At 45.5% G+C, this 24,264-nt stretch overlaps 1 protein-coding gene across 1 annotated transcript; it reads left to right on the forward strand.

Moving 5' to 3' along the window:
• The first annotated feature begins 963 nt into the window (after positions 1 to 963).
• On the forward strand, positions 964 to 24,096 carry B3GNT6 (UDP-GlcNAc:betaGal beta-1,3-N-acetylglucosaminyltransferase 6). The gene is given in 5 exon segments (XM_082343375.1): positions 964 to 14,760; positions 17,359 to 17,761; positions 17,764 to 18,047; positions 18,051 to 18,306; positions 18,309 to 24,096. Coding segments are annotated over 5 exon segments (1,137 nt in total). The 5' UTR covers positions 964 to 14,751; the 3' UTR covers positions 18,494 to 24,096.
• The last annotated feature ends 168 nt before the right edge of the window (positions 24,097 to 24,264 follow it).

A 24,264-nucleotide genomic window follows, 5' to 3' on the forward strand; every position in this document is an offset into this window, starting at 1 on the left:
CCCCTTTGTAGACCCCCTTTGTAGCTCTGTACCATTTAGCATTTTTACAACTTTTCCCTGCTTATACATTATTATAAAATCCAGGTTGTTTTTACTACATGGTGTCATTACCCCAGATTAAATTCTGAGCTACAGCTTCCAAAGGAAAGTCACTTTTTTCTTAAGCAAAAGTGTAAGACACTTCTGTTGTTTTTCTAGTATTCAGTAAGAAGCCTTGGTACAAATTTAAAACGAATACAGATTTTGTTGTTTTTCTTCACTTGCTGGCCTTAGTTTTAGTCCAAGTACTATTTTCCTTACTTTAGCGTGCCAACATGCCATTAGGCAGATACTTCCCACCTGCTTTTATGATCCTCCAGCAAGAAAAACACTTGCCAAAATATAAATCTAAAAGAACTTTGGTTGTGCCTTAGGAAAATATAAACTAAACAGTTCCAACACAAGCCTGTAAGACTGTTCTTTATTTTGCCACAAGATTCTGGCGTCTGGCTACATTCATGTGCAACTACCTAGGCTGTCAGTCATCTAACAATTTTTAATGAGTTCATTTGTTTCACACCATTGTCATTTTTGTACTTTTCACTAAGAAATACTTCTGTATAAAGAATCTGTATAAAAACAAAGGTACATCCTTCCTAACAATGCTAAATGCTGAGACTAAGGTTCTGCAGTATTAAGGTCAGATTAAGGGTACAGAGAACACGCCCTGACACTGAGGCCCTTTAGAGCAGTTTGTTGAATGAGCAATTCAGCCACTGCCACCTGTAGTTTCTTATTGAATAAAGCTGTCCAGCTCCTTAGAGACTTGTAACACTGTGGCCAAGTCTTCAAAGACCCTTGTTTCTGTTGTAAAAACAAACAGCATGAAACCGCTCAGCAAAGAAGTTTTAGAAGGGTTGAGCAGAAAGCAGAGCCTAAATCCAGGCTCTTTAATTTTCCAAGTTAGTTTTTGTCTCACACATGGCTGCCTTTTTAGCAACCTAAGTATTAGCACACTCAAGACTTTGTATCTGTGCCATATCAAGTATTGTGGAAATACTGGTGACCTTAGGATATTGCTAAATTGCCTTTATTTCAATATGGCTTAATTTTTTTCCCTTCTAGGACTCTGAGTTGTATTATTACAGGGTTGGGTTATTACCGTCTCCCCCCCACCACTTTATTTTCTTGAGAGAGTCACTGTTAACTAGAGTGTACAAAAAAACCTGTTTCCTTTTGAGCAGATAGTGGTTTGTGTGCATATCAACTGATGTGAAAGGTCCTCGTCTCTGAGCCCTATAGCAAATTGTATTCTAGAAAACATTAGTACTTTATGAGGATGTGAAAGAAGCAGTTAGCTTGCACATTTTATTATACTACCTATGCTGCCATTTTCACTCCAGAAAATTGAAAGCAGTTTGACTCTTTTATGGAAAAACTAGGTGAAGGGTGGTTGTGTTCATCTGATTGGTCACTCTACCTGCCTACCCCTTCACACCTTGGTGCTTTCATGAAACATTGACACTCCTGAAGTGATCTCTTTTATCCTTGTGATATTATATAAATTAATGATGAACATGAGAAACATTTGTTTTTGAATAATACACAGATGAGACCCCCAAATAGTGGTATTTGGTTTAGAATTAGATCAAATATTATGGTTTAACCTCAGTGCAAAATTTCCAGGACTGGGCTTTCCTTACACCAAGAGGGTTTTTCATATACCAAGGAGAGGAAGAGGTGTGAGTCAAAGAAAATCAAGAGACCAAAAACTTCAGGTACACGATGCATGAAAATCTTTAAATGCCTGAAAAAAATTAAGTTCTGTTTTAATGCCAACACCCTCAGAATTTAGCCAGTGTCCCTAGAGGTGACTAATAATTTAGTTCAAGGGTTTCTTATGAGTCCTATGGGTTGCATATTACTTTGCTCTTGAAAAAAATCATCTGTTGCTAAGTTTAACAGTTTTAGCTCTCAGTTCCGCATTTACATGACAGAAAAAATTATTCAAGCCCTGTGGTTTATGATGTGCTACTGGATAAGTGTTTATGTAAAACTGGTGTTTCAAAGAGAACCAGTTCTAATTGGAATTTGCAACTAAGTGGCAGTTTGCAGATCTACCTCTGTCTTACATTGTGCATCATATCAATACCATAATATAATTAGTTTGATCACTTTGTCTTATTTTTCAATGTCTAAAATTATGCTTACTCACCATGCTGTAAACATTTGGAAGTAATGACTGAAATTTGGCTAAGTGTCCGTTGTGCAGGGGGCAGTAAGTGAAAAAAAGGAACCGTCAAGACCCATCTGAATGGAAAATTTCAGTGCTGTTTTTTAAACTCCCGCACTTCCTTTAAGAATAAGGAAACTTTTATTTTATGTCTAATTGGAGTTGCTGGCTGGCGAAAAGCTGTCAGTGTTGCTGAGGTTTATGGGAGCATGCCACTGTACTTGACGGCTTCTCCAGTTTCGGGGGAACGCCTCTCCTCTACCCTCTTAGATTCAGTTGTTGAGGCCTGTGAAATAAACTGACAAAGGACAGATTAGCAAGAGAAAGGGCAGGTTTTAATTTACATATGTAAATGGGAGTTCAGAGAAAAATGTGACTTGAGGCAGAATTTGCAGTTTATATACCATCTTAATAAGAGAAGGGGACAGCGAGAAAGGGCACTTAGGGGAAAACAAATGACTTTTAGGAAAGATAAATGGGCCGTTAGGAGAATAGGTAGGAGTTAAGATAGTGTCTTTTTAGATGTGGCACTGAAACTCCCAGGAGAGGATTTGACAGTTGAGTCCTTTAGGGAGGTTCTGCTTTTAGTCAGATAAAGGGAATTCAGGAAAAAAGCCTCTTCCTGTCTTGATTCTCAAGTGCATTCAGCTCAAAATGTTTTTTATGCCATAGTGGTGTATTCTGGACCCTTTTATTTCCCCTGTCTAAAACTTTCCAAGAAGTTTCACAGACCAGAAGCCAAGTTGGTGGCTGTAGAGAGAAGATTCAGGTTAGAAGTTAGGAGATAAGAGATCTGCAAAGGGAAGGAAGGCATAGATTTATGGAGAAACAAGAGGAAAAGCAAAAATTAATAGTTGGAGCAGATTATATAAACTCAGTTTTTGAGTACAGAGGGCAGTCAATCAAAAGGATTTCTAGATGTTGGTCTTACGGCATCTTTAAACAGTGGAGTCAGGATAGTAGTGGCAGTCTCACACACATGGTTATTTCCCAGAGCTCAAAGGACCATGTTCTGGTGAACTTTCTGAGTGGCCCAAACTGTTGTGGTGGTAAATCCCTTAAAGTTACATCCAGCTTCAGCTTGCAGGGCTTCAGGAAAAGGACAGTTTTAGTTCTTAGTAATGCCAAGTCAGAAGGGTGGTAGAAAATTGGAAATGTTAATTAGTGACAAAATGCACAAGATGGCAGGATCCAGCTTACAAAGAGGTGAAAATGGCTCAAGGAGAATGAACAGGACTAGAATCTGATAATCCGCATGGGTATATTATAGTTCTCCACTGAAACATAAAATTTATCTTTATAATCACCCTAGTTTTGTCAAAGATAATCAAGGTAAGACGGTTTTTGTTTGCAAAACGAGTCTAGTCTCATCAAACTTGGCCTGAGTGTTTATATAAGTGCAATGAGAATAGTAATTGATGACACAGGCCTTTTGACCTTTTATTAGGAATCCCAGATTGGACTTTTAAATTCCTCGAGTCTAGGAATCCAAGCTGAGAACTTGCCATCAGACTTCTCTTGCATGCCTTCAGATTTGGATGAATCCCTCCTCCAGGTCCCCAAAATATCTTAAGCTTTCTGGTCCTGCCAGGAAGTGGCCTTCCTAACTCACCTGTAAGGCTGGGACCCCTGTAAACCAGGTACTAGGCAGTTTTCCAGGAGGGCTTCGTAAGCACTGGCTCCTTAAAGTCAGCCTTATTAATTCCTTAAAACTGGTCATATCTATGCACATCATCCTCAAATATGACATTCCAGTCAAAGCCTTGGTAATATAATCAGTGTTTCCAGTTGTGTCCTGTTACAGGGAGAACAAATTCTTATTGAACTTATTCAAATAACTATATTGCCATGGAAATAAGTATTCAATAAGAGTTTTTTCCAAATTTTGGAGGGTTCAGACAGGGAGAAAAGATAAATGCTTCATTTTTGTTTACAAAGATATGATCTACTAAATTGCTGTAAGTGCTAGATAGCTTAAGAGAAAAGGCGTTCCTTAAATCCAGAAAATAGAACATTAAAGAACCAGCAATAAGGGACTTTCCTGGTGGCGCAGTGGTTAAGACTCCGCGCTCCCAATGCAGGGGGGCCCGAGTTCCATCCCTGGCCAGGGAACTAGCCAGGACTAAGGAGCCTCAACTAAGGAGCCTGCCTGCTGCAACTAAGGAACCCGCCTGCCGCAACTAGGACCCGGCGCAACCAAATAAATAAATATTAAAAAAAAAAAAATGAAGAACCAGCAATATTCCAAGCAAAAGTCATAGAAGGAATCATAATCATTCTTCATCACTCTACTCAGTCCCATGTGATAAATTCAGGTCTTTCTTGATTTCGGTTAGCAATTTCATGAACCCATGAGCTTCTCCGTTAGTTCTGGAAATCCTTATTAAGTCCAGTAGTGTGATCGTTACATAAGCCTGTACCTCAGGGTACCTGTTACAGTCTTTTCCATGGATCTCTGAGAAGATCTTGAAAATGAAGCCTGTAGCTGATTACAAGAGTTCAGGAAGGCATCAGAATAAAACAATATCTGTGAATGACAAAAAACTTAAAATGGCTATGGTTAAAGGTCTGATGAGTTCATTAAAATGCAGTTGACAAGGAAATTTGGTTGACTCTGTGACATTCAGCATTTCAAGATAAATGGAGTTATGACATTATACCAGGACATATCATGGACAGCTATGACATTAACAAACTTCTAGAAATTTCATACAGTTTCTGAAATACTTATATTAATAACACATACCCATGGAACTATAATCTAGGGAAGGTTAAGCATCACTTATTTGACAATGCTTGCCATGCAATTTAACATATCAAATAAACCTAATTAGTTTAACACCTCTCTTTTTACGAAGTGAAAGAACAAATCCTTTGAGGTTTTCCAGGGGCCCTCTGGGAAATCTCAAAGTCAGAGGTCAAGAAGACTTCATTTAGAATTTGATTTGGAGAAGTTGTTAAAAGGTTTGACCACTTAATTAAATAATATTATGGGTCACTGTGAAAAAAAACTTACCTATGTGACCAAAGTGACAGTAATTGCTTTGTCTCATTAAATACAGACCAATAATCCAAGAAACTCCGTCCTTTTAACAGGGAATTTCAACCTCTAGTTTTGCATTTGTACACTATTGAGCTCTTTGTGTGTGTGTGGTGAAGGCAAGTACAGCATTTATTGCAGGCACCAAGCAAGGCGATCAGGCAGTTCATTGAGCTTATTTTTTAAAAATTATAAATAAATGCATTCAGTCTTAGCCAGCTTGACCACATGAATAAGATATTCTCCCCGCCCCCATTCCCTTCTCTTACCTCTCCTCTTCCCCCCACCATCTGCAGACGCTTTACAACTTTCTATACCCATTCAGGTTTTTGTCTTTACTTTCTCTTTCTCATTCTGGAAAACCATTTGACAACCTCTAAGCAACTACATTAGGACAAAATTACTCTCCTTTTTTCCTTAACAAAAACACATCCTTCATTTCTTTCAGACCTTTCAAGATTGCTTCCCTTCTTTATTGTTTCTGGTATTTTTATTTATGTATATTGATTAGAATTCTTAACCCTTAGTAACCTTAATTTCCAGTGAAAATGAGGAAGTAGACAATTGTGAACTCACATCAGAATTCTGTAGTAGATTAACAAACTTATGAATACACCACCTCAATTTATAGAAGCATATGTTTCTTTTTCTTAATTTATTTAGTTTTGTCTGAGTTGGGTCTTTGTTTCTGCACGTGGGCTTTCTCTAGTTGCAGTGAGCAGGGGCTGCTCTTTGTTGCCATGCACGGGCTTCTCATTGTGGTGGCTTCTCTTGTTGCGGAGCACAGGATCTAGGTATGCAGGCTTCAGTAGTTGTGGCACACGTGCTCAGTAATTGTGGCTTGTGGGCTCTAGAGTGCAGGCTCAGTAGTTAGTTCCTCCGTGGCATGTGGGATCTTCCCAGACCAGGGCTCGAACCTGTGTCCCCTGCATTGGCAGGCGGATTCTTAACCCCTGCGCCACCAGGGAAGCCCAGCATATGTTTCTTCATAGTACAGTTTTTTAATGTGGTAAAAGAACATGTTTATCAACAAACCGAAACATCTTTAGTCCCTCTGTAAAAATAAGTCAAAAGTAGATAAATTTATGCTTAGTATTTAATGTTTCAGTATTTTGTCTTATTTGGACATTACCTAGACCGAGATAAAGACACTTCTTCACTTGAAATTCACACTGAAGATAAAACTCTAGCTTTAGACCATAACCTTTCACCTTGGGTAATGAAACCTTGACATATTTGAGGGAAAGGTGGAAAACAAAGTTGGCAATCAGAGCAGCTAAGGAGAAGACAGATCACTAAGGAATTTAAGCAGTATTGTTACCTACAGAATTTCTGCTGTTGTTGATGCACATTTGGAATAAGCAGTAGTGACCACCATCTTTACACACTTTAAATATCTGGTATTGTTTCACAAGACCTTCATTATCATTAAGTCAGCAAATTGCTTCCTGTTTTGATTGGTAGCTAGCGTAGAAAATGATCACAAGAATATTTCCGACTAGAAAACCCTAAAACCCACTCGATTACAGGCCTGCAAGTGACCTAAAATTGTCCCACTCTGTTTAGCTCAGCAGCTGTCAATATTACAGCACCAATCACAGGTCACACTTTGCTCACAGTTCCTTTTTAACCCTTATTACAAGACCTGCTTCATGGCTTTTAAGGAGCACAGTGTTGCGATGTGGACCAGATTTAGTCATTGGTAATTTAAATATTTACGAAAATGTCATAAAGCTTCTGAAACTTCTCTGGCAAATGTCAGATCTGCAGATCATCACTTTTAAATCGAGTGTGCAGAAGTAACTCTTAGGTTGCAGCAGAGCACATTTATTAGAGAAATCTTTAAGCACGGAAATATGGTTCCCTACAAATATTCGTCCTGACATCATCTGCACCTAAAAGAAAACAATGAAAGTTCTATGATATCAAATGACTCTGGACCAGGGGTTGGTGAACTACAGCCCACAGACGAAATCCAGTCTGCAGTTGTGTGGCCTGCAAAGTAAGGATGATCTTTACACTTTAAAAGCATTGTTGAAACATACAATAATAAGAAGAGGAATATGTTACAGACGTGTGTGGCCTGCAAGGCATCAAATGTTCACTATCTGGTTCTGGGAGTTTGCCCCCCATTCTCTAGACCTTCCGCAAATATGGAAGGACAAAAGTCCTTCCCACTGCACTTCTCCACAGGGTGATTCCAGTGTGTATTTGTCAGAATGAAATATTTTATACATTTGAGACATCGCTAACTTCTTTGTTGAATGTAATCATATGGTTTGTGTTTAAATATTTACACTATAGAGTATTTCTTCATATCAGTTTTACTAGATTGGCAACAGCCTGCTGCAAAGTGCCTAAATCTTTGGGGAAAATTACATGATTTTGTTTTCATTTTAAAGGAAATTCCATTCCCTACTATAAAGTCCAAAAATGCTACTTGCATTCAGCTTTTGAGTTGACTTCCAGAAAGATGAGATCATTTGACCATTTTTTTCTCATGCCATATAAAATGTGTCATGTGGTAATGTCAAGGAACTAATAAACTATCATCGTCATGTACACTTTTTTTACTTTCCAAAAGGAGAAGTTCAAAATCCTTTCCACAATGAGTACTTGTTTCTTTTGGCTCTTTTAGAACTGAATTACTTAATAGCAATTAATAAATGAATCATTTTAAGAAATAGGTATAATTTTTGTTTAATGTATTATAAGGCATTGTTTACTATCAAGCATTTCCATACTTTGGATATTTCTGAGTCACTTATCAGTGTGACCATTAGGTAAACTTTCCAAGCTAATACAGGGTTTCCTGGTTTTGTTTCGGTGCAGATATTTGTCCTACTAGCAATTATTTAATAAACATAGGTGGTCGTGAATCTATACAAGGAACTAACCATTTTCAGGTGATCTCAGACTTGCTTATTCACTTTTTCTATTTGATTGGCCAATGCCACCGTTATTTTTCTAGAAGATAGAATTGTGTAATTTTATACACAATTCTGCTATAATCTAGGCTATATTTCAGCATTAATCACCTCGCTATTGGTGAAAGTATTAAATGATACTGTTTTGAATAAGACTTCTGGTAATGTTTTATCCCTGGTTTATGTTTAATGTATCTATACATTTATGTAAAGGCAGGGCCACATGTTTAGTTATACAGTTTGTGCACTGCACAATGGTACCCAGTTGGGGGAGGGGGTTAGTACAGGCTGAAGCCTCATGGTATGTGCCTTGGAAGGGTTGCGTCTCACGACACATTTTTTTTCAATTTCTGAGTGAAGCGGGCTGTATAGGCCAGCAGCAATCCTGTTCATGGGAAGGATGTTTAGTAATTATGACTTTTTTTGTCATTAGTCTTAAGTGATACTGCAGTAAACTTCTACTCCAAGCCTGGGTGATTTACAAGGTTAAAAGCTAATAACTTTTCAATTAAACATTAATGATCCATGAGTACACAGCATTCTTAACTTTATGAGCTCTGGAGTAAATGCATGAACCTTCCAGCTTCACACAATGAAGGGGGACATATTGGAAACAGAAAAAACTTACTGCATGAACCACATATGTCTAGGGTCTTATCTTTGGCAATGACCAAAGTGCCTTATAAGATGTAAAACAAATTAGAATTTCCTACAAGTCACCTAGTTTTCCAAACAACAACTTTTCAAATACTAGCTTTCCTAGCCAAGCCTGCATGAATTGATCGTTTCTCTCACTGCCGACCATATGATATTCTTCAACTAGTCCCTCTTTTGTGTGTCAGGGAGGGACAGCCTTGCCTGGATCAACAGATAGACGCTGGCAAGAGGTGAACCAGGATCCTTGCCTGAGGACACAATTTGGACCGTGCTTTGTAAAAGGGATGACTGAAAAAGAGTTAAGACTGCTTCAATTCCACCTCTGAAGAGTACACACCTTTTTTTTTTTTTTAAAGAATCTTGATAGATGGACTTTTTAAATATATAATTTATTTATTTATTTGGTTGTGCCAGGTCTTAGTTGCGGTAGCCAGGCTCCTTAGTTGTGGCTCGTGGGCTCCTTAGTTGCGGCACATGTGCTCCTTCGTTGCGGCATGTGAACTCTCAGTTGTGGCACGCACATGGGATCTAGTTCCCTGACCAGGGATCGAACCCAGGCCCCCTGCATTTGGAGCGCAGAATCTTAACCACTGGACTGCCAGGGAAGTCCCAAGTACTTTTCTAAAGCCACCCTGCCATACACCCCCGCCCCCACACACACAAAGGCACAATCAATTTAGTCTATTGGATTTTTATTGAGCTTACTCTGGGATCAGCTGTGGCATGTCTGAGATATTTTTTCCCCTCTTCTTTTTTTTTTTTTTTTTTTGCTTCAACCCCTGACTAGGATGCAGAGTGGATCTACCTGAATGAGAGAGAAGTCAGGACCTGCTTCACTTGGTAAGGTGGCCTAGCCCCCAAATAAGGCTTGATTCTCAAAGGAAAATGTGGAGAAAGCACAAAAAGAGACAGAGGATTCATTTCATGAGCCCTACTATGTGGGGACCATATGGCACTGTGCCCTCCCGTCAACAAACTTTGGAAAGTTGTGTCGTGATAGGTGCTAGGAGTACAGTGAATAAGACACCTTGCCCTATGGCACTTACAATCTAGTGTCTGACAAATAATTGTGCCAGTCACGTTTGGGATGGGTGTCACAGAGGAAGGGTATAGGGAGCTCTGGGAGTGTGCACAAGGGAACCAGAGAAGGGAAGACTTCCTTGAAGATGAACAGTACATTAAGAACTGAAGGATGAGAGGAATCAGGAAAGAAAAAAGAGGCTGGTTATCACAGAAGAACAAGTGATGGGTTTCTGGAGAGATGAACAGGAATTAAGTCACACAGGGCTTTCAAAGCCATGTTAAGAATTTGAATTTGGAAAGCTCTTGAAAGGGTGGAGAATGGAGTCAAAGGAGGAGGGATACCAAGGAGAAGGAGAATGTGGTAGTTCAAGTAAGAGATAATGGTGATAGAGGCACTGGAGATAGAAAATCAAATATATCTGAGTTATACAGAAAGAAGCAGATATGGGGTGAGTTATCAAGTAAGTTTGGGATTTGTTGAGTTTGAAGTCTGGGCGAGATACATATCCTGGTGGAGAGCTTAAGGAGAGTAAAAAATGCGGATCTGGAGGTCAGGTGAGAGATCTGGACTGAAAATATAAATTTGAGAATCAAAAGCATACATGGTATTTGAAGCTATGTGAGTGGATGATTTGTGGAAGAGGGTCTCAGACTGAATCCTAGAAAGCAAACTATTTAAGGATTAGTTAGAGGAATGTTGAAGGACATGGGCACCTGCAACCAAAGAGAGTCATCAGTCACTTGAAAAGGAAGCCTAGGGTATAGGCCTGAGTTCTAGTTCCTCGTGGTCTGTGGATGCCAGCTGCTGGGCTGGGTTCAGCTGTGGCTGTTGGCAGGGCTGGCTATGTGGTCCTTCACGAGGCCTGAGGGGTGGAGGGGAGTAACCTGACCCAGCACTGCATCGAGGTAGCAGGCTCCGAGTTGGAGCCCGTTGGCATTAGTCCCGGCGGAGTGCTGTTACACACTTCATGTCCTTGTTGGTGTCTAACAGCCCTAGCTTAGGATCCTGGTCCTCCACTGAAAAGCTGTGTGATTGTGTCCAAGTCACTTAAATGTTGGATTCTATATATGTAAAATGTAGAATTGTCTTAAGGGTTAGCGCCATGGTGTAGTATGAATCTAACTATATTGGGTTTTCTGAATAGGAGCATTCCTGTAAGAGTGCCTGCCCAGGCTTGACAGGGGTACTTCAAAACTGCTGGACAGACCTGAGGAGTCAACCCCTCTTCCACTGGCCAGTTCAACCTGGAACAACCAACTTTCCTCCCCTTCCTGGTCACCTGGCTGACCTGTGCCCACAGAACCTGTTTGTCTTGGAGGTGGAGACGGGTTCCTCTGCCTTATCCCACCCCCCGTTTTTCTGACGAAGGTGTGGCAGGACAAGCAATGGACCTTTTACACTAGGTGAAAACAATCACCCGTTGTAAAGGTGAGGGCTGAAAAGGAGTTAGGATTGCTTTAATCCACCTCTTTTGTTCCACCTCTGAACAATACACCTCTCAGAAACCACCCTACCACCCACACCCAGTACATACATCTCACTAAGTTCCTCCCTGGCCATTCCAGAACCTTCCTAGAGAGGTCATCACTGCCTGTCCTAAAGTCTGGTCACTTTATTCCAATAAGCTTACCGCCATTTAACTTTCTCCCCACTTCAATTCACCCCCAAACTTCCCGAAAGACATTTCTGCTAAAGAGAAAAGATGAGTTTTTAGGGAGCTTGGAGAAAGTGAGTTAACAACATTAAGTCATTGGGCCAACCTGGATGGATGTCTGCTCTGTGCCAGGCCTTGGACTCAGCCATGGGTGGGACAGGAGTTGCTCAGTCTGGGGAGGAATATGGTCAGGCCTGTCCCACCACTCTCCCCTCATAAGTATCCTCACTCTTCTCTCATCCAGACATCCCCCTTGCCCCTGCCCAGCCCCTCTAAATTAGCAAGGAGAACAAGGAGCCTGAGAGGTGGAACATTCTTACAGAATCCAGTAAGTTATCAAGCTCGGAGGACACCATCCCTGCCCTTCTGATGACCCCTGCCCAGTTCAGGCCTGGCCTCACCTCCCTCTCATGGATCACTGTACCCGTCTCTGGGTTCCCTTCCTCCACTATTTCCCTCTTTGGCATCTGTACCACATATGGGCTGCTACAATGGACTCTTGAAAACAGATATGGACTGGTCAAAACTTTCAAAGGATCAAGTTAAAACTCCAGGTACGGCATTCAAGGCCCTTCTCAGGAACCTCTAATTTATCTTTGCACCTTCAACTCCCAATATTTACCCTTCCAACGACACTAAACGTGGAATGTTTCCCAGACATGTCCTGTTTAGTCCCACCTCTGTACCTCTGCCCGGAGTGCCCTCTCCCTCTTTACACCACTCCTTACCTGCTGGGAAAACTCCTTACCACCTCAAAAGCCATGTGGTAGGTTAAATATGGCCACAAATTTTTGGAACTCCTCCTCACCCCTTTTATCTGGGCTGGTCTTGTGACTTGCTTTGACCAACAGAATGTGGTAGAAGTGACACGATACAAGCTCTGAAGCCCAGGCCTCAAGAGGGCCTGTAGCCTCCACGGTCACCATCTTGGAACCCTGAGACCAACACGCCATGTGTTGTAGCAGCCCTGGATGAAAGAGCACAGGAGAGTGAGGCCCAGCCACCCCAGTTGAGCCCAGCTCCCAGCTTACACATTAGCTGAATAGAGCCACATGAGAGAGTCCAGGTGGGTCCAACACAAGAACCTCCCAGGTAACTCACAGAATCTTGAGAAATAAAAATGCTGGTTGTTTTAATCCATTAAGTTTTGGGATGGTTTATTACACAGCAGTAGATAACTGATACAATGCAGTTCTAATGTGAAGTCTTCCCTGGCTCAGTCAGGTTCCTTCCCTGAGTTCCCTCTGTGTTTTGTACACATCACATCACTTTATAGTCATTTACTAGCAAGCTCTCCCAAGTACAGTGAGCTCTGAGGACCAGGGCTGAGAGTCTGATTCATCTCCCTTCCAACCACTCACAGTGGTAATGGGATGAAGCCCTTGATCACTTGCCAAGTTCAGTATACTCAGATGTCATGAATTTGGCTAGAAAGTATGCCTAGATGAACATTTCACATGCAAATTACTCAACAAAAATTTTAAAGCATATCCTATGTTAATTCCCAGGCCCTGGAGTTGCTCTCAGTCTTGCAGGGAAACTACTCATTACAATACAGCATCAAAATGTTTCAGTCAAGTGTATTGCTGGGAGTGTACACAGCAGTTGGTTGGTGGGTGAGTCAAGAAAACACCTAGAAGAGGTAACATTTAGCTTTATCATAAAGGGTAAGCAAGCTGTCACTGTCGGAAGGAAGCTTGTAGCCGTCCCCCACTCCAAGGAGGAGGAGGGATGCATGGATTGGTCAGATTCAAGTATACTGACCTAAGCCACAGTCCTGGGTGTGGGGCCTCAACCTGTGAAAGAAGGGGGTTAAAGGTAAGTCCCAGTCTGGTGATGGCTCCTGTCTATTTCTTCTCTCTCAGACACTCAAGATAAGATGGGGGCTTGGGCTTCTTCCCATCAACAAGGAGGTGCATTTTCTCCCCCTCCCTGCCCCACTCTCCTTAGAGTGCTAAGCAAGAACCAGAGGGAGGCCAAGGGGAAAGGAACCAGGGCAAAGCCCCAGGCTTAGGGCTCCATGTTGGGGGTTGGAGCCAAAGGTAATAAAAGGTGTGTCTGCCTGCCATATCTGTGGTGCATATACAGGAATACCTTGGGGTGGTAGGGGGCTGGAGGAATCTACGTTCCAGCCATCTGTCACTTGGCATCAAGACAGAAGAGGAAATAACCAACAGGAACTTTTCCTGTTCCCAGGAAAATAAGGGACAGAATCCCAGGTAGAGTGAATAGCACTGCAAAGGCAAGTAAATGTGTGGAGCGATAAATGGAGTGAGAAAGGAGCACAGAAAGAGGGTCACAAAGGAACTCTATACAATCCTGCATGGAAGGCTGAACTTAATCCATAAAAGATGACCTGCTTTGCTCCATAAACATTCCTGTGTTAGCCAACTGCTAACGTTACTATGGCACTATGTGCCAGGCATGGTTCTAAGTGCCTTACACCAATCAACTCATATTACCCTCTGAGGATATATATTTCATATATCCTCTTAGATAAATAACTTGCCCAGGGTCCTACAAATGAGGAATCTGAGGTTCGAAAGGTTCGCATAAGTGGCAGGTCTTTCCTCTTTCACCAACTTTGCTACTCAGCAGCTGTGGTATCAATCAACACTGACACAGGTTCTGCTGAGCTGGACTTACCAGGAGGCTTCCAGCAAGAGGTAGTAGTTGAGCTGAGTCCTGAGAGACAAGGGATCAGAGCCAGCAGAGACCGTGACAGCTTAAAGTGCAGGGACTCCAGGGTGCCTGGAAGAGTGGTTTGAGAATAGGGGGGAATCCAGCAAAAAGAACCACAGAGAAGACACCCAGAGCTTCACAGTGTCAGCACCCAAGAACAGAGCCCAGCAAACCAGTGACACCCTCAGGTACAGGATCTGGCCCAACCTTTTCCTTTCATATCAAAAGGTGGCTGAGATCCAGATTTCTGGATCAAGTTTATCAAAGTAAATGCAGGTTTAATTGAGACAAGAATTACTGTTGCATTGAAACTGAGATTATTTTCTTTCTAGAAATGATTGTGGGCAGGAAGAGGAGGTAGAGAATGCTTTTTAATTATTTTTTAAAACTAGCATTTGTATGGCACTTTTTAGCACTGACAATATTATTTCCTCGCTCCGTATTTCATTGAGAGATGAATGTTAACTTTCTCAATTTTTCAGATGAGAAAACTGAAACCTAGGAGGTTAACAAATTCATACAAAGTCACACAGCTAATGAAAGAAGCTGGGACTCATGCCCAAGGTATTCAGACTCCAAATTCCATTCTCATTCATTCTTTCATTCTTTCATTCATCGGAAAAAATGTATTGCATGCCCCAAATGTGCCAAGTACAGGACTAGGCACTGAGCATATAGTGATGATAAAATCGTTTATTTTGCTGTTTCTCTTTCTCGGTGCATTAAACACTGAAGCAGAAATCCATTAAGAGCTATAGGAATCTACATCTAGTATTTCTAATGGGCCTCACTGATTACAACTTTTGCAAGGTTCTCCCACTTTTATTTGTAGTTAACTGCTGCCATTATTTCACAGAACACCAGCTTTGTGCCCATCTTGTGCTAGACATTGTGTACGGACTGTAACAACCAAATACGAGAGTACGGTTCGATCTGGTAAAATATCTACTATGAGCAAACGACTCAATCCGAGAATAATTATTGAGCACATATTCTGGGCAAAGTATTCATTCAACAAATATTTATTGGTACTCTGATGATCATAATAGCTAATATTTACTGAACTCTTACTATTTGCCAAGGACCATGCTAAATTCTTTACAGACATTATCATTTCAGTAACTCTTAAGAGGTAGCTATTTGACAGTTTATATCAGCTTGCTCAGCATATGCAGTTTGAAAGTGGTAGAGGCAGAATTTGAACCCAGGCAGCCAGTATTTTCCACCAGTATGTTGTCCCAACTCCCACCCTGGGCAGGACACTGGGGAGACAGTAGTGAACAACACAGATGCCATCCCTGCCCTCAGGATGCTTACAGACTAGGAGGGAAGATGAAACTTTAAACAAATAACACTCTAGTCTCCTTTGAGTTATGTTAAACCTTCCCCAACGACATGCCTCTTCAGGTGGAACTAGAGGATGAAGAGGCCAAGCAGGTGCTAAGTAGGTGAAGGAGGGGAAGGGAGGTCCATCCCAGCAGCGGAACAGTGTGAGAGAAAGCTCCAAGGTAGGAAGACGTTGGCAGTCCAAAGCTGTGACTTGGCTGATGGCCAGGGTAGGTGGATGAGAGTGAGAAGTTGAGGAAAAGAGCATGAGGAGTGGCGTGCAAATCTTCATTGTTCAAAGGTTTTTCCAGCTGCTGTAGAGGATGGATCAGCTGAGAGCAAGAAAGTGTGTGGCGAAACCAAGCAGAAGGCTAGTTCATCTGAGCAGCAGATGCTAGCTTAGATTCGCCTGTTGATGGTGGGAATGGAAGGGGACAGACTGATGAAATATTTAGGAGTTAGAACTGACCAGGCTTTGGTGGGGGGGATGAGGGAAAGGAGGCAGTCAATCACAGTTTGGGGCTTGAACAACACGGTGAGGGTGGAACTCTGGGACAATTCTGGGGAGGAAGATGAGAGCTCAGGCTGCACCCAAGGTGGCTGTGGACCACCACATGGATATGGTAAATAACAGGCTGTTGGTTGGACATATGGCTCTGGAGTTTGGAGGTGCTAAAAGCGAAGAAAATCATCTTGCACAAAGGTGAAAAGAGTGTCTAGGACAGAGTCCTGGAGAACTGCCCCCCCATCCCCTGCCCAACCATTAAAGGACGTTAGAGAGGAAGAAATGAGCAAAGAAAACTGAGAGACATGGTTAAAGAGGGAGGAGAAAAGCCAGGAGAGAGTGGCGTCCCTGAAACAGACAGCAGTGTATTTCAAGAAGAGGAGGACCTGGTGTGGCTGAATTTAGCAGGGAATAAATACAGGAAAGGCTGTTGTGATCTGGGATTTGTCCTGAGGTGTCCTCATGAAGACAGGGCTTGAGGTGCACCTGGGCAGGCCGGGAGATTTAGGTACACAGAGGAGAGGGCCTGACCTGGCATGTGTGGGAAACAGAAAATAACACCAACAGATAGAAATAGAAGGAGGTGGGGCCAGAGGATGCCAAAGAGGGTAAAGAATTGGTGCCATTAATTGACTGGCCAGTTCATGCTCATTTAATGCTCTCAACTACCCTGCAAAGTAGGAAGCTACCAACCCTTTGGTATAGAGGGGAACACTCAGCCCTAGAAATCTGAAATGACTTGTTCAAGATGATACATGTAAGTGGTAATGACTGAATTTTAACCTGGGTCTGTCACCTCATCCTTCCCAAGGAGGCATGGGCATCTATTTCCCTTTCCTTCCCAAGGAGGAAAATAGATCAGAGAGGGTCAGGGCTCGACAGGGGTGGAGAGGAGGGAATAAGCATGGAGAGATTTGGACGCAGTATCAACAAGATGTGGAAAGTCTATATAAGTTGAGGGTGGGGTAGAGAGTCAGGGCTTCCGGTTGGAGCAACTGGGCAGAGGGAGGTACCATTCACTGAAGTGGAAAAAGCAGCATATGGATTCACGGGAAGACGGAAGCTTTGACTTTGACTTGAGTCTGCCCAGCCTACCTGACATCCAGAGGAGATGTCAGGAGGCAACGAGATACACAGATCTGAAGGTCAGAACACTCCAGACTTGGGAGACGTGAAATGCTTCAGTTCTCGTTCCTTTATTTTATCTTCTTAACAACAGAGTTGAGAAGGGGCTGGTTCTCAGTTCTGGGAGAGACATGACGGGGGAAGGGTGTCATTCCGCTGATTCAAAGACGACTCCCGGCTCACCTTTGACTCGGTTCCCCCCACAGATGGCTTTTCCCCGCCGCAGGGCCGTGAAACCCAAGACCCTGACCTGCCTTCTAGTGGGTTGGAGTTTCTTGGGCCTGCATCTGTGGTTCCTCGAAGCCAAGTCCCAGCAGGAGAGGATGTCGGATGGCTCCCCGCATATTGCCCGTGTGGCCCTTGTTGCCGCGCCGCCGTCCAGCCCAGGGCCTCAGTGCTTGGCCAACGCCTCGGCGAACGCCACGGCCAACTTCGAGCGGCTGGCCACGTGCATCCAAGACTTCTTGCGGTACCTCCACTGCCGCCACTTCCCGCTGCTCTGGGATGCGCCGGCCAAGTGTGCGGGCAGCCGCGGGACCTTCCTGCTGCTGGCCGTGAGGTCGTCGCCTGCCAACTGCGGGCGTCACAAGCTCATCCGCCGCATGTGGGGCAGGAGCGCAGCTACGGCCGGCGGACGGGGTGCCGCCTCTTCCGGCTGGGCGCCGCCGCTCCCGAGGACGCCGAGCGCGCCGAGGGGTTGGCGGCGGTGGTGGCGCTGGAGGCGCGCGATCACGGCGGCGTGCTGCAGGAGGCCTCCGCGGACACCTTCCTCAACCTCACGCTCAAGCACGTGCACCTGATCCACTGGCTGGAGGCCCGCTGCCTGCACGCGCGCTTCCTGCTCAGCGGCGGCGACGACGTCTTAGTGCATACAGCCAACGTGCTCCGCTTCCTGTAGGCGCAGCCGCCCGACCGCTACGTCCTCGCCGGGCAGCTCATGAGCGGCTCTGTGCCCATCCACGACAGCGGGAGCGAGTACTTCGTGCCTCCGCAGCTCTTTCCCGGACCCGCCTACCCGGTGTACTGCAGCGACGGCGACTTCCGCCTGTCCGGCCGCACGATCCAGGCCCTGCGCCAAGCCGCCTGCCACACCCCGCTCTTCCCTATCGACGACGCCTACGTGGGCATGTGTCTGGAGCGCGCCGGCTTGGCGCCAGTGGCCACGAGGGCATCCGGCCTTTCGGCGTGCAGCTGCCCGGCGCCCGGCAGCCCTCCTTCGACCCCTGCATGTACCGTGAGCTGCTGTTCGTGCACCGCTTCGCCCCCTACGAGACGCTGCTCACGTGGAAGGTGCTGCGCGACCCCGGGCTGAGCTGTGGCGGGGGGCACAGGGTCTCCTGAGGCCGGGTGGGCTGCGCTGGAGGCGGGGATGAGCAGCCTCCGCGCGTGATGCTTTTCGGGCTGAGCGCATCTTCCCTGCTCTGGATACCTTCTGTCCTACCCAGCGTGGTGCCCTTGAATCCTAGCTGCACTTTGGAATCACCTGGGTGAAGGGGGTGGAAAATGCCTATATCCTGGCCTCATCTCCAAAGGTTCTGATTGTCTTGGGTGCCCGCAGACTTCTCGGTATTTTTTAAAGCTCCTCAGGCGATGGGAATGCGCAGCTAGGAATGAAGCCCACTGCACGGGGGATAGACCCAGCTCCATCGCCCCCTTTATGAGCCTTCCAGGACACCCACCTCGAGTCATTGTGGGCAATGGAGCAAGGGAGGTGTGAGGAGCCAGGATCAAATGTCGCCTGCAGGTGCAGGACACATGTGAGTTGTTACTTCATCATTTCCTCCACAAATGTGTGGAGCTGGACTGACAACCATCAGAGGGATTCCCCTCCCCAGAAGTCAGTCTGCACCTGGGACCTAGAAAGCAACCCCCCTAGAGCCGGAGCTGAGGGTGTCTGGCAGCCCCCCTCCCACCTGGTTCTCCCCCACTACTCCCCAACCCCAATCCCTGTGAGGCCAAGACCCCCGCTGTGCAAAGTGGAAACCGAGGCCGAGCCAGGGCAGTGACTAATCCAGGGCCGTGTGGTCACTGGCAGACAACACACCACGGGTCCCCTCCACACTCAACCTGACCACAGCTAATGGCCTGTTCGGGGCTGGCCCACGCACACCTGCCCTGCCAGCACTCACTCCCTGGGACAGAGACAGGCTCCTTACCTTACCGGGGTCTGGACCTCAGGGTCAGTCGGCCTTGGGGAACCAAGCTGGGAGTTCAGTTCAGGGGTCAGTGTGGGGATGCCGTGGGGGTCAGTCATGAGGAAACTAGGAAAGGCAGTGATTGGGGAATCTGGAGGACACTGTTGAGAAAGCCTGTGGAAGGTCAATGTAAGGGGCTATATTTGGGGGCTGGGGGGACCTGATCAGTAACCATGAAGGACAGTGATTAGGGAGTGTGCAGGGGCGACTGGGGTCTGTTGTGAACATCGAACAGGAGGCGGGGATTCAGTGGCCAGACTCCGAGGGTCAGGCTGTGGTCCTGACCTCCAGGAGCTGCCAATTGTTGGCAAAGTACAAAAATCAAGGAAACAGCTTAAGAGTGAGGCAGATATGTGTGCTGTCAAGTTCTCAACTATGTAAGATGGACAAGAAGGACTGAGCTTCAAGGAGGAAAGCCTGGATGAGAAGCCAGAAGACTGACCAGATGCCTCCCCTGCCCTCAGGTCCAGTCCTCCTCACTGGCAGACTCCATCCAGCAGAACAATGTGCAGCGCCCTGCTTTGTCGGGCCCTCTCCTGCCCCTGCATCGTCGCACAGCTCTGATCCCTTTACTGGAAACATCCACCAACCACCGCTGTCCGTGTCTCTTGTATCAGTGAGGGTGCCTGCAGGGGAGGCTGGCCACCAAACTCTGCTACCCGCTTCCTCCTGGGCACACACCTAGACTACACTTCCCAGACCCCCTTGCAGTGAGGCGTGGGCATGCGACCAGGCTGTTTTCATGGCTGTATGTGGTTGTGATGAGGACCCCTCCTGAACCTGGGCCTCACCTGTGCTCACTTTCCCCTTCCCCCGGATTGGAACACGGATGGGCCTGTGACCTTGCAGATGAGGACAACACCCCAGGCCTTGGCCTGGGTTTCTCAACCTTGACACTATTGCCATTTGGGGTAGGGCGGTTCCTGAGCGTGAGAGAACATTTAGCCGTATGCGTGTCGTCTGCCCAGTAGATGCCAGCATCACACCCCGAGTCATGACAACCAAATATATTTCCAAACGTTGCCAAATGTACTCTGGTGAGCAAGTCACCTGTGGTGGGAACCACTGGCCTAGAGGAAGGCAGGGAAACAAGAGGGCTTCCCAGTTCACTCCAGGGAGCGGGGCTGCCCATGGACTGACCTGGAATACTCAGCTCAAACTATTGAGAAGAACAAAATAAACCTTTATGTTTTTTGAGCCTCTGGGATTTTTGTCAGCACTTTGTTAGGGCAGCCTTGCCTTATCCCAGGTAACCTAATGTGTCCTCTCTGATCCCTGTTTCCCCCCAACCAGACTGGCTGCTCCCAGAGGGAGGTACCATGTTTGAATCACATCGGGTGTTACCCCGTGGATGGAGGCCCTGGCATCTTGCAGGCTCACACTTGGCTCTGGGAGGTGGAAAGAGCAGGAGGAAAAGGCACCATCCAAACACCCTTTCTGCAGTCCCGGCCATGGGTGCTCAGGAGCCGTGGCCACTTGTCCCTTGCCGGCCTTGCTTCTGAGCAGGGTCTGGCTCATAGTAAGTACTTCCTAAATGCTTTAGAGGTGAACAAATGAATGGATGTGCCCACTCATTTGTGCCCATCTGTCCGAGTGGCGTGATCTGTATCCATCGGGAGAGTGTATTAGTTTCCTATTGCTGCTGTAACAAATTACCGCAGACTTTGTGGCTTAAAAACACAAACACAGTTATTATCTTACAGCCCTACATATCAGAAGTCCAGAATGAGTCTTGCTGGGCTAAAAGTCAAGGTGTCAGCAGGCCTGCATTCCTTCTGGAGATTCTAGGGCAGAATTTATTCCCCTGCCTTTTCCAGCTTCTAGAGTGTGCCCACATTCCTTGGCTTGTGGCCTCCCTTCATCTTCAAAGCCAGCAGTCACATCATTCTGACCTCTGCTTCCACTGTTCCCATATCCTCTGACTCTTCTGCCTCCCCTTTCATTTATAAGGACTCTTCGATCACACTGGGTCTGCCTGGGTAATTCAGGATTATCTTCCTGTTTTAAGGTCCGCTGATCAGCAACCTTCATTCCATCTATAACCTTAATTCCCTTTTCCCATGTAACCTAACATTTGCATAGGTTTCAGGGATTAGGGCCTATACATCTTTTGGGGGCCATTATTTCTCGTACGACGGTGTCCAATAAATATTTGTTGAATAAATGAACAATAATGAAATAATGAACAAAAATTAATAAATTAACAAATGTGATTCCTTCTCACAGACCTCTGTGAACTCATTCTGGACAGCTGAGTATCATTAACCCTGAATTCTCTTCCCACACTTGCCATTTATCAAGTGCTTGTAACAGACAAGAAAACAAGAATGCTGAGGTGTCGGGAGAGGACACCTCTGTGTCCTTGGAAAAGTCTGAATTCTGTGCTGTGACAACTTCCTCCCATTTCCCTGACAGGCAGGTGGATTATCCCCACTTTATGGGTAAAGAGATTAAGATTCAGGAAACTCACAGCTCAGAAGAGTCAGAATGCCACATTTATAGGCCTACTTTGTCACTCTGGGTCCTGGTCAACCCATCTCTGAAGCTGGGCTGCTCACTGTCACCAGGCCCAGCGAAGGCCCACGGCCCGCGCAGCCCTGGCACCACCTGATGATGTTACCTGGTTCCCTTCCCCATGCCTGGCTCATCGGGCTCTTTTGCGCCCCGCAGCCGCCAGGGGGCGCGCCCTGCATACAGTTTCCGCACGGAGGCGGGCGGCTGGTCCTTGGGTCTGGGTAAATCTGGGCCTCAGGAGCCTGTGCTCCCAACTCCCTTCACCAGGCCGGTCTAGCTGACAAGAACCCCACGAGCAAGGAAAATGATAGGCCTGTCTCACTAACAAACACAGATGCAAAATCCTACACGAAACGCTAGTAGACAATGAGGCAATATGTAAAAAGGATGTCAGAGCACCTAGATGGATTTATCCCAGAAATTTGAGGTGGGCTTAGCATTAGAAAAGGAATCAGAATACATGGATAAAAAAGGAATACCTGTCAATGTGGTACATCACACCAAGAGAAATATGAATATCTCAGATGTGGCAGGGGGAGGGAATGTTTGATAAAATTCAACATCTGTTCGTGATTTAAAGAAAACCTTGGTAAAAGGTGAAAGCGTTTCCTTTAAGAGTCAGAAAAGACTAGACGTGTCCATCATCACCACTGTTCAACATTATCCAAGGCTTGAGAGCACAGCAAGGCAAGATAAAGATTTAAAATGATAATGAGGGAATTCCCTAGCCGTCCAGTAGGTAGGACTCCACGCTTTCACTGCCGAGGGCGTGGGTGGTCCAGGAACTAAGATTCCACAAGCCATGCAGGGCAGCCAAAAAATAAAAAAATAAAATGATAATGACTTGAAAAAAGAAAGAAAATTATCAGAACTTCAGAGGCTTGCAACCCTATCAGATCCAATTTCCCCACAAAATTAATGCTATACTCCCTATCCTGAAATGAAATTCTTAGAGAATATTATCTGTCCACACATATATTTTCCAAAAATCAATATAATTCTTTTATTGTAATATAAAAGGTTAATAAAAGACAAATAAAATTGTATGAATTATGATGTGTAAATTCTTGGGCACAACAAAAAACTCCCTTACAAATTTTCAAATCTCCCCCCAGGGGGCAGTACACCTCATTGAAAACCATTAGCCTACTTAGAAAACCCACCAAAACACACCAAATCCTACAGTTAATTAATTAAAGTAATTTTTAAATGTACCAAGTCTTCCAGTACAAAATCAGTGTACAAAAATCAATTTAACTTCTATATAGTAGTAACAAGCAATCAGGAAAAGTCATTTGTAAAAGTACCATTTATAATAGAAATAAAAATGTACCTAGGACTGAATCTAAGAGCGATGCAAGAAAAAAAAGTTAAGATATTTTTAAACATCTAAATTAATGTGTAGAGATATCATGTTATAAAGCACCTCCAAGCCCCTGACTTCCTTGTATCCTCCCCCCATCCAGGGAACAGGGATTATTATCATCCCCATTGGGCAGTGGTGGAGACTGAGGCCCAGGTAAGTAAGTGACCGGGCCTCCTGCCTGCCATTCCTGGGCCCTGACCACTGCCCCAGACACCGTGCCTGTCGTCCACCACACCCAGAGCCGAAGGCTGCAGCTGCACAAGGCCAGAGGCCAGGTCTCCAGGCTCCAGAGAGAAGGAGGCAGACAGCAGTTTGCCACACACACGCACGCACACACACACACACACACGCACATACAGCTATAACATTATTTGTGTCTTCAGCAAAGGAAAACCCCCTCAGCCCCACCCATCTCAGCGGCACTTGGGAGCAGGAGGCAGTAACCCTTCGAGGCAGGAGGGGAGGGTGGAGCTCAAAGGTAAGGCCCCCACCTCAGTTTCCTCCACCCCGATGCCATACCTATTCCCTCCCTCAAACCCGGAAGAAAAGAGCAAATAATGATTCTGGAGAGACCAAGTCCGAGCCTGAGGGGCCCCGAGAGATGCCTTCCCTGCCCCCAGCCCCAGTGGAAGGAAGGGAAACCGGGCCAGAAAGGAGCAGTGGCTCCAGCGTCGCACAGTGAGGGCCCCAGGCCCGACCCCAGCTCGGAATGCAGCCCTGGGGAGCGGACGCTCTGGGGTTTGAACGATAACTACTTCGAGTGTTTGTCTGCTCAGGCCCTGAGTGAAGCCCCTCCCGTCGCTGCCCAAGCAGAGTGAGGACTCCGCCCGTCAAGGCTGGGCTCTGAGCCGGAGCCTGAACCCGGGAGAGCAGAACCACCGGCTTTGAAGGGGCCTCCCGGGCTGGGTGCCCGGGTTTCGGGGTGGGGGTGGGGAACTGCCAATCTCTTAGCCTTGACTCAACGTCGTAACAGTTGTTAGAGCTGGCCTCTCTCCACCCTGGGACGGTCATTTGCAGAATGATTCTGTAGTGGTGAC

This window comes from Balaenoptera borealis (assembly GCF_965194805.1).
Source record: "Balaenoptera borealis genome assembly, chromosome: 11".
NCBI classification, from domain to species: Eukaryota; Metazoa; Chordata; class Mammalia; order Artiodactyla; family Balaenopteridae; genus Balaenoptera; species Balaenoptera borealis.